Source organism: Penaeus japonicus, unplaced genomic scaffold (genome assembly GCF_977035675.1).
Source record: "Penaeus japonicus unplaced genomic scaffold, GWHDUDI00000001_assembly GWHDUDI00000012, whole genome shotgun sequence".
In the NCBI taxonomy this organism is placed as follows: domain Eukaryota; kingdom Metazoa; phylum Arthropoda; class Malacostraca; order Decapoda; family Penaeidae; genus Penaeus; species Penaeus japonicus.
This window is the reverse complement of record NW_028234414.1, coordinates 25,345,761-25,358,260: the sequence shown is the minus strand read 5'-3', so window position 1 is coordinate 25,358,260 and position 12,500 is coordinate 25,345,761. Positions and strand designations below refer to the sequence as shown.

Sequence of the window (12,500 nt, the reverse complement as noted above, 5' to 3'; positions counted from 1 at the left end):
GTTTTATTTCAGGAGACAGTGGGTATTGGAGGATTTTGAAATAGGTCGTCCTCTCGGAAAGGGCAAATTTGGCAATGTTTATCTAGCAAGAGAGAAAAAGACACATACTGTATTGGCTTTAAAGGTTAGTTGCTTTTTTTCTCTCATATGCATTTAAATAACAATTAGTAATGGAATATATAGGAGATTAGTACCAACATATATGTTACATCATACACTACACACTGTATGTATGTACTTGACAGTCAACTATTTGTGGTCATAGTAATGTATATGATACATATAAATAAAGGCCTACACATTCTGAAGCATAATGGAAAATAGAAATTACAAAATAATTATTAAAGGTAACTATAAAACTGTGTAATAGTAACTTAGAAAAGAAATTAGAAAATAGAGGAAGTATTGGTGAATGAAATGCTGTCTATGATGGAATTAATAAAATCTAGGTAGTAGACCCATTATAGCTATGTTAATTATTATTTTATTTTTCTTTATTTTCCTAGTGCTGAGGTAGTGTGTCAGTTGGTTGAAGAACTATTATTTATTTAGTGTTTGTAAATACTGTGTTAATCCTTTTTTCACAGCCTTATACGTTTCATCTTGCAGGTGCTATTTAAATCTGTGCTGATGAAAGCAGGCATCATCCACCAAGTGCGCAGAGAAGCAGAGATCCAGTCGCATCTCAGGTAATGGTTGTCCTTGTAACTGTTATACTGTATCTGGAATAGTGAGATTTTATAATACTGATAAAATATTACAAAAAGACAGATGGGAGACTAACAATTACATACATATGCAAAAATTGGGTTGCCAATTATAGTTATACACAGGGCACATTACATTGATAGAGTTTCCTTTCTGCCCCATAGACATCCAAATATTCTCCGAATGTATGGGTATTTTCACTGTGAGAAACGCGTGTACTTCATGCTTGAACATGCACGATATGGAGAGATGTACAAGGTGCTTTGCTCACAGCCCAACAAGCGCTTTACTGAACACCAAGCTGCAAACTATATTGTGCAGGTAATTATATTGGATGATTAATAATTAATAAGCCACATACGTCTTCCAAAGCTAAGTAGCTTAGCATATACAAAATTTGTCACTATCCATATATTTACATTGTTTTCACAGTTTGTAATCAGAGCTATTTGCATGTATGAATTATAATATTTGGGAAAAATAAGATTTGCTCAATCTGTTCCAATTAGTTGAGGCCAAATGAAGCGTATTCATTAAACACACAATAACTTTTTTAACCAAATATAAGCACAGAAAGCAGTAAACTATGATTTGCAAAGGCTATACATGTTCCATATCATAATGAAACTAGAAAAAAATGTGTATTGTATGTGGAGTTGAGGTGGAATGGTCAAGGGAACAGCCACATTTACAGTTTAATTATACAATGGCTTCCTTCAAAAAAACAAACAAACTTGATTTGACAATTTGCAGCATATGTTTTGTTTTAACATCCGATTAAAAGTTTTGAATGCTTCAAAATCATTAACATTTTTGTTTCCCATCTTAACATTGCTATACAGAACAAGTCTATTAATAAACTGTGATTAATGTAAATAAAAGGGTAGCAACACAAGCATTATATATGTAAACCAATTAACCCATTCACGACGGGGGCATTCTAGCCTTGAATGTCACAATTAGGCCTAAATCAATTAAATGGCTGGCACAATACTGTGCCGCCCGGCCACTGGGCTTTTGAATGAGCGGTACAGTACTGTACCACCCGTCCAGAGAGGGTTAACTACTTAACAATGAAACAGGAGCATGGCTTTTTAGCCATTTTTGTTTGTGACTAGTACATGCCATTGTAGACTTATATGCTGTTAACTTGACTTTGTAATGATCATAGTATTGATAATGGTAGTAACACTAATAGTAGTAGTGATAATGATATTAATGATAATGATGTAAGTGTAAGTGTAATTCATTCGATTTTTTTCACCCAGAATGTTTTTTTGTTTTTCTTATAGGTTGGAAACCATTGTTAAAAGTGGATGTATATATTGTTTGGGGAATTTATAAACAAGATGCATGATATTATTCTTGGTCAAGCTTGCATTTTATTATAAAAGTACTTAGGTAGTCTAATACATTTTAGTAATTGAAGAGACTTGAACACAGGAAAGCAAACATGTTTTTGACTGCAAATGTTTGCACGGTGTTTTTCCCTTATTGAGATTTAATTTGTAAATCATTCTTCCATGATCAGCTGGTTAGTGCCCTCCAGTACTGCCACTCCAAGAAGGTCATTCACCGTGATATCAAGCCTGAAAATATTCTCATTGCTGGAAACGGGCAGTTGAAGATTGCCGACTTCGGGTGGTCAGTTCACTCGCCTAATGAGAGGTCGGTTGGCATCTCTATTTTTGAGTTTGTAGTTTGTGGAGATGGGAATATATGTAAGTAATTATTTTTCTTCTTCTAATTCTTTTTCTCCTCCTTCTTCTCCTTCTCTTTCTTCTCCTTCTCTTTCTTCTCCTTCCTCTTCCTCCTCCTTCTCCTTCTCCTTCTCCTTCTCCTTCTCCTTCTCCTTCTCCTTCTCTTCCTCCGTCTCCTTCTCCTTCTCTTGCTCCTTTTCCTTCTCCTTCTCCTTCGCCTCCTTCTCCTCCTCCTTTTCTTTCTTCTTCTCCTCTCCTTCTTCCTTCTCTTCCTCCGTCTCCTTCTCCTTTCCTTCTTTCTCTCCTTCTCCTTTCCTTGTTTCTCTCCTTCTCCTCCTTTCCTTCTTTCTCTCCTCCTCCTTTCCTTCTTTCTCTCCTTCTCCTTCTTCTCTCTCTCCTTCTTCTTCTCCTTCTCTCCTTCTTCTTCTCCTTCTCTCCTTCTTCTTCTTCTTCTCCTTCTCTCCTTCTTCTTCTTCTTCTCCTTCTCTCCTTCTCCTCTCCTCCTCTCTCTTTTTCTCCTTCTCCTTCTTCTCTCTCTCTTTCTCCTTCTCTTTCTCCTTCTCTTTCTCCTTCTCCTTCTCCTTCTCCTTCTCCTTCTCCTTCTCCTTCTCCTTCTCCTTCTCCTTCTCCTTCTCCTTCTCCTTCTCCTTCTTCTCCTTCTCCTTCTCCTTCTTCTCCTTCTCCTTCTCCTTCTCCTTCTCCTTCTCCTTCTCCTTCTCCTTCTCCTTCTCCTTCTCCTTCTCCTTCTCCTTCTTCTCCTTCTCCTTCTCCTTCTCCTTCTCCTTCTCCTTCTCCTTCTCCTTCTCCTTCTCCTTCTCCTTCTCCTTCTCCTCCTCCTCCTCCTCCTCCTCCTCCTCCTCCTCCTCCTCCTCCTCCTTCTTTTGGGACAGGACCAGAGGACTACAGTTCAAAAAGTAAATATGAAAATTTTGGATTCATACTGAGGTTGTGCATTGTATATGAAAAAAAGGGGCTTTGTCACAAAAGGAATGGCAATTGTATATACCATTAATTTATTTATAAAATTTGTACAATAGAAATAGTCCTTATGAGAAGTTTACTAAGCTTTTAAAATAGTGAAAATTATTTGAAGGTCAGTCTAAAGGTATATTTATTACTAGTGTTTATATTATTTTCATTTATTTTTTTATATTTTTCTTTGATTGATCTTTTTTTGAATGCCCATGAATTTACCACATTAATTCCTCTTTCCTGGTTTCAGACGCACGACCCTCTGTGGCACCTTGGACTACCTCCCTCCGGAGATGATCGAGGGGCGCATGTACGATGAGAAGGTGGACATCTGGTCGTTGGGGGTGTTATGCTATGAGTTCCTGGCAGGGAAGCCCTCCTTTGAATCCACCTCACAGTCCGAAACCTTCAGGAGGATCGCCAGGGTGGATATCAAGTTCCCCTCACAGTTCTCTGAGGAGGTCAAAGATTTAATTTGCAAGGTAAGGGCAGGGAGTGTTTAAATCATGAAAGACTATTATTTCGGTCATTATCATTGTTTATTAGTCTTATATTACTCTAACTTCTCTTTTTTTTTTTTTTTTTAAATATTTGTAAGACCTGGAGTTGAAGGTTATGGCAAGAAGTTGTAAATTGGTGTATGTATTGTCCTTGCATTAAACTTCTGTAGAGTATAAGATTAAGTTATTAACTGTAAGCATCCTGTAAAATGAGTATATTTCAATTCTTTTTGCTTGCTTTTATTACAGCTGCTGCGGTATAACCCAAAAGAACGCCTTAGTTTAGAAGGAATAATGGAGCACCCATGGATTAAAATGCACTACGACCCCTCTGTTCCCCCACCAAATCCATGTGCCAAATGAAGTTGTCCATGAAAGCTGCTTTGGCAATGATAATTTTCCTACTTGTAAAGAATTGACATATTTTTGTTATTATTATTATTATTATTATTATTATTATTATTATTATTATTACAAATGATGTAGATTGAATATTTGGGAAAATTGTACTTGATCTGATATCAGTACTGTGTTTCCTTTCTTTTCATTTTAATTGAACGAGACTGTACGTCCCTATCTTTATTACTAGAAATATATTGTTCCTTCTATTTTAATTTGAGAACTGTCCACTTGTAAAAGTGAAAGATGTATTACATATTGATACGCTAGGATGCTGGTGTGGCTAATGACTGCTTTTGAGTTGATAGGAGAGACTGAATGAATTTTTGTGTAAGAAAATAAAATAAACTTGTCTGGATGAGAAGACTGAAGTGGAATCAATTTCAACCATATAGTGTGTTTTATAAATGGTAATATGACAGCTGTAATGATATTGCTTTTAACTGATTATTAGAATGTGAGTGGCACATTAAACCAGGGTTTTTGATTCAGATAATGAGGTTTTATAAGAATGTCCAATATTTTTTTTGAGTCACCTTAGGCAAAAAAATCAGGTTGTTTTATATTTGTGTATTATTTAGATTAATCTGTGATAAGACTTGATGGTTTCTGTCAATCCTGTTATTTGTAATTTCACATTAGTCTCCCAGGATTATGAGAGGATGTGTACCTATGTTTACCCTAAATATTTGTTAAAGAGGGTTTTTGTATGAACCCTCAGAGTCACTTCTATTAGCTAATAAAAATGCAATAATATTAATGCAGCTTCTAATTTCTTGGACCTTGTTTTTATAGCTACTAACATCAGGGTTAAAATCTAAGACATTTCTCTCTAGGGTGATATTGGTAAAAATAATAAGCCTTTTCTTCTCTCTAAAAAGTATACTGAAACAAAAACATGTGAACATTTTGTCAACAAAACCACAATAAAAGGTTCAGTGCAATAAAAGGGACATCAGGACAAATCACTCGGCATAGTATGCATGTGCTAAATCCCAGTGACTACACAAGTTTATTATATGTTTCTGACAGGAAACTTAATTAAAATGGGGGGAGAATGGATGTGATGCAAGATTAGAATTGTCTTCTATCAAGTGCATTGCAATGGGGAAGGCCTAAACAGTTATCTTGAGATTCAAGTCAATTAGAATATAATACAAAAACACTGATGGAATAAGAATATAAATCAAATGTATGGGTATAGTGGGATATGCAAGTAATTTTGAAGGGTTTCATCACAATAAATAGCTTAGTACAATTACAGTTTGATTTATTATCATATAATCTACCTTTTCCAAATGCTAGCAAAGTATTTTCTGAAATATAAAATACTCCACTTTAGGCCTTCAATATTGACAAAAAAAAAAAAAAAAAAAAAAAAAAATCGAGGAATCATGGTCATATCTTTTATTTTTATATAGAAGTCTCTCATTCTTCATTCTCATTTGAACAGGTACTAAACATATTTCGATGTATACTACATATTGTGATATTTTTTTGTACACGGTTAGAATGCCCAGTTAATTTCAAGTAGGATCTCTATTCATTTATTGTTTCGGATAACTGCCTCCATATTACTTCCTGAAGTCTCACCAATAGCATAACAAGGTGCCTAAAATTCTGAAAGGCAAGAAAGTCGAACGAACTATCAATACTAAATATCTTTCCAGCTGTAGCCATTCTTTTATTGAGATTAGAATTTCTGATGATATGGCGATGAATGAGTTAGGGAAAAACAGTTGCTTACAGTTGCCCTACAAAACCCTACAAAAATGATGAAACAAAAAACGAACAGATGACAGAGAACCTCACAAGACCACTCCTCAACAAGTTAGTCCAAAGGAACGCCGTGGGGTAAAGAGGAGATAAGGAATTACAATGTTTAGGAAGGACTAATAGGAGTAAATTCGCTCATGTCAAAATTTGGTATAATTTTGTCATTAGTCATCGACCGCAAGTTATGCGTACATAATACGTCATTTTCCACTTTCTATGGGTTATTAAATGTTAACATATGTTCTGATGGTTTATTATTTATCTTACTTGTCAGTTTTGTTCGTACAATTCTTAGGATTATAATCAGGATGAGAGACAAATCCTCTGCCTTAAATGTCAGCCGGGCAGAAGGACGGCCACAGCGGCTCGACGTCGAAGCCCCTGGCAAGGAGTCTACAGCGGTGCTCCTCCAGGCGAGGCGTGGCAGCAACGGTGTCGGCGGTGTGGGCGGCGGCGCTCCACAGCTTCTCTGCCACGACGGCGGCCCGCGGCCACGTGCGGGGAATCAAGTTGGTGCGGTCCACGTACTCGCCCCACATGCACGCCTCGCCACCCAGAACCAGCTGCTGCTGCGCCGTCGTGCCTGCGAAGAAGGAAGTGTGAGGAAGGGGCAGGTGGCACGACTCGTGCACGCATTTTGAGACAAGGCCGCTCCTGCTCATAGACTAACGCATTCGTGGTTCAGACAAACATTCACAGCCCACATTCAGTCTCGAGAATCGCTCTCTGGCTCAAAACCCACTCGAAACCGCGCCTCGGTTCGCCCTCGCTGCCACTCACCGTTGAAGTCCTGGGGGTCGCACTCGTAGTACTTGTGCCAGTCAACGCCGTAGCTGATGTAGTTGAGGTACCAGCACGACGACAGCACCGTCTGATAACCAGCGCTGGTGACCTGGTTAGAAACGGGAAGTAAGAGGAATATTACCTGAAGGATAAACATATGTGGATGGATAGAAAGGAGAGAGGGAGAAAAGGCGGGGAAAGGTAACTACAAAGCAAGATCTTTGTCAATAGTCTTACGTCAGAATATATAACAGACAGTGCATAAGTTGATTTCAAACTAAATTGTTCTAGGTACCTCATCAACTTCCTGTTTCCATAACGTTGGTGAATTCTCGTGTTTCCAAACATGTACAACGGTATCCTTGGCTATCTCCACCCCGTTGTCAAATACTTCCTGCCATACCAGATACCTGTATGTATAAACATGTATGCCTGAGGTAGTAAATTTATTAAAATAAATTGGAGTAAACATCAATTTTACAAGTCTGGTATAGTGATCTAATCATATCTATAGGAAATGTAATATCTTGATAAATACTTTGTAATATATAAACTATGATGTACACCTTGCCTGTAGATAAATTATAAGTACCTTTATCATAGTAACTCATAATTCAGATTCTTTGCGCATTTGACTTATTTCTATATAATTATCATTCTGATTTACTTGCATATACAATGTTCTACATACCCGTTCTTTGTAGGAAGGTTAGCAATAATGTCTACAAGTTTCGTTACGTAGAATTCCTCTAGTTTACTGTAGTTGCCTGTGATATTGTGTTGGGCCATGAACTCGCTGATGGCGGGGTTGCTTTCCCTGTTTGAGTTAAATGTAAATTTTGAGAAGATTTTACAAAATAAACTTCAATATAAATAATTATGTTAGGTATTCACATCAAAATAGATTTTTGAGACTCATGATGTATAAAACCAATTAATAGACACAAAAATAAATTCGACGCTATTAATAGTGATTTACTTGAGACCATCATGGAGACCCATAAGAGAAAACCTTGCAACATTGACTCAAAAGAAAGCCTAACTACTCAATTTTGCGATAAAAACTCGACTATTCGCCACCAATAATAGAATACAACTTTTTAATAGCAGGAACGTTCCGAATGCATCTCCGACTGGAACTCAATATAATGGAGTAAATGTGAGAAAACCTAAGCAACATCAGAGGGCAAACACGGCCTGCAGGAAATGGCTAAAAGCTCGAGAAAATTATTGTTCCCTACCCGTATGAAAAACTCCTAACAACAGGGGCCCCCAAATGTCTCCCAAACTGGATCATGAAACTACGCACCAGCAAGAGAAACCCCGAAAGATCCACCAGCAGGAGAACTCGACCTCATCGCCGCCCAGAAACCCTGCTCAGAAACCCCTGAAGACCCATTAGCAGGAGAAGTCGACCTCATCGCCCCCCAGAAATCCTGCCAAGAAACCCCGGAAGACCCACCAGCAGGAGAACTCGACCTCATCGCCGCCCAGAAAACCTCCTGAGAAACCCCGGAAGAGCCACTAGCAGAAGTCGACCTCATCGCCGCCCAGAAACCCTGCCAAGAAACCCCGGAAGACCCACTAGCAGGAGAAGTCGACCTCATCGCCGCCCAGAAATCCTGATCAGAAACCCCGGAAGACCCACCAGCAGAAGTCGACCTCATCGCCGCCCAGAAACCCTCCTGAGAAGCCCCAGAAGACCCACCAGCAGGAGAAGTCGACCTCATCGCCGCCCAGAAACCACGCTTAGAAACACCGGAAGACCCACCAGCAGGAGAAGTCGACCTCATCGCCGCCCAGAAACCACGCTCAGAAACACCGGAAGACCCACCAGCAGAAGTCGACCTCATCGCCGCCCAGAAACCCTGATCAGAAACCCCGGAAGACCCACCAGCAGGAGAAGTCGACCTCATCGCCGCCCAGAAACCACGCTTAGAAACACCGGACGACCCACCAGCAGGAGGTAGTCGACCTCATCGCCGCCCAGAAATCACGCTTAGAAACACCGGAAGACCCACCAGCAGGAGAAGTCGACCTCATCGCCGCCCAGAAACCACGCTCAGAAACACCGGAAGACCCACTAGCAGGAGAAGTCGACCTCATCGCCGCCCAGAAACCACGCTCAGAAACCCTGGAAGACCCACCAGCAGGAGAAGTCGACCTCATCGCCGCCCAGAAACCACGCTCAGAAACCCTGGAAGACCCACCAGCAGAAGTCGACCTCATCGCCGCCCAGAAACCACGCTCAGAAACACCGGAAGACCCACTAACAGGAGAAGTCGACCTCATCGCCGCCCAGAAACCCTGATCAGAAACACTGGAAGACACACCAGCAGAAGAAGTCGACCTCATCGCCGCCCAGAAACTACGCTTATAAACCCTGGAAGACCCACCAGCAGGAGAAGTCGACCTCATCGCCGCCCAGAAACCACGCTTAGAAACCCTGGAAGACACACCAGCAGAAGAAGTCGACCTCATCGCTGCCCAGAAACTACGCTTATAAACCCTGGAAGACCCACCAGCAGGAGAAGTCGACCTCATCGCCGCCCAGAAACCACGCTTAGAAACACCGGAAGACCCACCAGCAGGAGAAGTCGACCTCATCGCCGCCCAGAAACCCCGGAAGACCCACCAGCAGAAGTCGACCTCATCGCCGCCCAGAAACCCTGGAAGACCCACCAGCAGGAGAACTCGACCTCATCGCCGCCCAGAAACCACGCTCAGAAACACCGGACGACCCGCTAGCAGGAGAAGTCGACCTCATCGCCGCCCAGACACCCTGGAAGACCCACCAGCAGAAGTCGACCTCATCGCCGCCCAGAAACCACGCTTAGAAACACCGGAAGACCCACTAGCAGGAGAAGTCGACCTCATCGCCGCCCAGAAACCCTGATCAGAAACCCTGGAAGACCCACCAACAGGAGAAGTCGACCTCATCGCCGCCCAGAAACCCTGCTCAGAAACACCGGACGACCCGCTAGCAGGAGAAGTCGACCTCATCGCCGCCCAGAAACCCTGGAAGACCCACCAGCAGGAGAAGTCGACCTCATCGCCGCCCAGAAACCCTGCTTAGTAACCCCGCGAGACCCACCAGCAGGAGGTAGTCGACCTCATCGCCGCCCAGAAACCACGCTTAGAAACACCGGAAGACCCACCAGCAGGAGAAGTCGACCTCATCGCCGCCCAGAAACCCTGCTCAGAAACCCCGGAAGACCCACCAACAGGAGAAGTCGACCTCATCGCCGCCCAGAAACCACGCTTAGAAACCCCGGAAGACCCACCAGCAGGAGAAATCGACCTCATCGCCGCCCAGAAACCCTGATCAGAAACACTGGAAGACCCACCAGCAGAAGTCGACCTCATCGCCGCCCAGAAACCACGCTTAGAAACCCTGGAAGACCCACCAGCAAAAGTCGACCTCATCGCCGCCCAGAAACCACGCTTAGAAACCCTGGAAGACCCACCAGCAAAAGTCGACCTCATCGCCGCCCAGAAACCACGCTTAGAAACCCTGGAAGACCCACCAGCAGAAGTCGACCTCATCGCCGCCCAGAAACCACGCTTAGAAACCCTGGAAGACCCACCAGCAAAAGTCGACCTCATCGCCGCCCAGAAACCACGCATAGAAACCCTGGAAGACACACCAGCAGAAGAAGTCGACCTCATCGCCGCCCAGAAGCTCTGCTTAGAAACCCCGGAAGACCCACCAGCAGAAGTCGACCTCATCGCCGCCCAGAAACTCTGCTTAGAAACCCTGGAAGACCCACCAGCAGAAGTCGACCTCATCGCCGCCCAGAAACCCTCCTGAGAAGCCCCAGAAGACCCACCAGCAGGAGAAGTCGACCTTATCGCCGCCCAGAAACCCTCCTGAGAAACCTCGGAAAACCCACCAGCAGGAGAAGTCGACCTCATCGCCGCCCAAGTGGACGTAGTGGTCCGGGAAGCGCTGCATGACCTCGGTGAAGAAGCTCTGCAGGAACTTGTAGTTGGCGTCGTTCGTGGGGTCGATCGGGCCGAAGGAGCCGTCCGGGGTGGAGTTCCTGGTCATCGCATTAATATAAAGAAACAAACGCACGCGTTTCCCTCCCTCTCTCTCTCTCACACACACACAGAAAGAGAGAGAGAGAGAGAGAGAGAGAGAGAGAGAGAGAGAGAGAGAGAGAGAGAGAGAGAGAGAGAGAGAGAGAGAGAGAGAGCATACATATAGAAGTTATCACATGAGGTTTAAAGTCCAGTAAAGGGCAATCCAAAGCCAGGCATTGGTCATCCCTATAACACGGTTAATTATTATAACTCCATTTCCCCTCTACTCTAACTAACAGGATAAAGCAAGAGGAAACTAGCACCTTTGCTTTCATAACATTTCTTACGTATGGGGTAGCTATGTTTTCTGACAGCAAAATATAATTTGCTTTATAATAATGTTATATGAAGTATAGAGTTTAGGAAAAGTTTTTTATTAGCCTCATATTTCTGAGTGCCACATGGAGACAGACCAGATCAAAGTAATCCAAAATGGCTTCTTGAATAAGGTCAGTAAATATATCATTTTTTTATGTTCTAACCTAAAATAAGTGAAAGTAAGATAGCTGAATAAATAGATAAAGATAATCGATAATATTGGGCAAACTGCAAAATAGATTCATATATATCACACATATTCATTATTCTGTAGAGATGAAAACATATAGAAAAAATAAACGGATAATAACTGACGTGTAACATTGCGTAAGAAGCCCAGCCTGTCCCGGTCCCCATGATTTCGTATGACCTGTGGATTAAGAAGGAAAAAAAAATAAAATGTAAATATCATGGTTTCTTCAACGTTTATGATGTTTCTTGTGTATATGAGATTTATGGTGGAATTATATTGTTGACCAAATATCAATATATGCCTAGTAATTCATCGATTTCCAGTAATTTTCTTATATTGCAAGCATATATACGCAGAAATATATCGAGGCAAGCATTCATTAAGATAATAACAGACACATACAGTCACATAAAATATCTGGACAATATTGCACAGACCTATCGGGAGTCATAAAGGTTAAGTATGAGAAATGACGATATTGCGGGAAAATCATCGGGGTCAGTCTTACATACGTGTGCTTGTAAACAAAGTCAGTAGGAAACTCAGGTGTCGAAAGTATTAATTAAAAGGCTATTAAAAAGGCAGCGTTAGATATACGACTAGAGTTAAGGAAAACCCGCCATCGCACGTCCAAGCGTTTATGAGAACATCATTAGGAAAGTCAGATGTGTCGTAGCAACATAAGAAGGGTCCTCCACATACATACCTTGAGTGTCGAACATGTATGTGTTTGTGCAAAAACCTTAGTAGGAGAGTCAGAAGTGTCGTGGGAACATAGGGAGGGTCCTCCATACACCCACCTGGAGTGTCGAACTCGGGCAGGACACGGATGCCCCTCAGCCTGGCGTACTCCACCACGTCCGCCACGTCCGCCGCGCTGTACACGTGGCTGCTGCTGTACGACCCGAGCTTGCTGTCCACGTTGAGGGAGGGAAATATCAGTATTTTGCACTGTTACGGTCCTCAGAGCTTCCTTTCCACTCAGAGAGGGAGAGAAATGTTAATATTCAATACTGTTCAGAATCTACAGAGCCTGGCCACTGTAGATACAGATGCCTAGAGAGA

General features: G+C 42.2%; 2 protein-coding genes across 3 annotated transcripts in view; one reads left to right on the top strand and one right to left on the bottom strand.

Annotated features, from left to right (window-relative positions):
- LOC122258450 (uncharacterized) overlaps positions 1-5,039 on the top strand; it is an 11,566-nt gene extending 6,527 nt beyond the window's left edge. For both annotated transcript variants that reach the window (XM_043024398.2, XM_043024400.2), the window contains 6 exons: positions 13-124; positions 610-689; positions 873-1,029; positions 2,240-2,376; positions 3,631-3,862; positions 4,130-5,039. In XM_043024398.2, coding sequence (XP_042880332.2) covers positions 13-124; positions 610-689; positions 873-1,029; positions 2,240-2,376; positions 3,631-3,862; positions 4,130-4,243 — 832 coding nt within the window. In that variant the 3' untranslated portion in view covers positions 4,244-5,039. The remainder of the gene's footprint in view (positions 1-12; positions 125-609; positions 690-872; positions 1,030-2,239; positions 2,377-3,630; positions 3,863-4,129) is intronic.
- A 1,253-nt stretch (positions 5,040-6,292) lies between these two features.
- The window catches only part of LOC122258451 (beta-hexosaminidase subunit beta-like), a 13,151-nt gene continuing 6,943 nt past the window's right edge, over positions 6,293-12,500 (bottom strand). The window contains exons 7-13 of the mRNA XM_043024401.2: positions 12,236-12,348; positions 11,558-11,612; positions 10,732-10,881; positions 7,530-7,655; positions 7,134-7,248; positions 6,836-6,947; positions 6,293-6,638 (exon numbers count right to left, since the gene is read on the bottom strand). Of these exons, the coding sequence (XP_042880335.2) occupies positions 6,385-6,638; positions 6,836-6,947; positions 7,134-7,248; positions 7,530-7,655; positions 10,732-10,881; positions 11,558-11,612; positions 12,236-12,348 (925 nt within the window). The 3' untranslated portion in view covers positions 6,293-6,384. The remainder of the gene's footprint in view (positions 6,639-6,835; positions 6,948-7,133; positions 7,249-7,529; positions 7,656-10,731; positions 10,882-11,557; positions 11,613-12,235; positions 12,349-12,500) is intronic.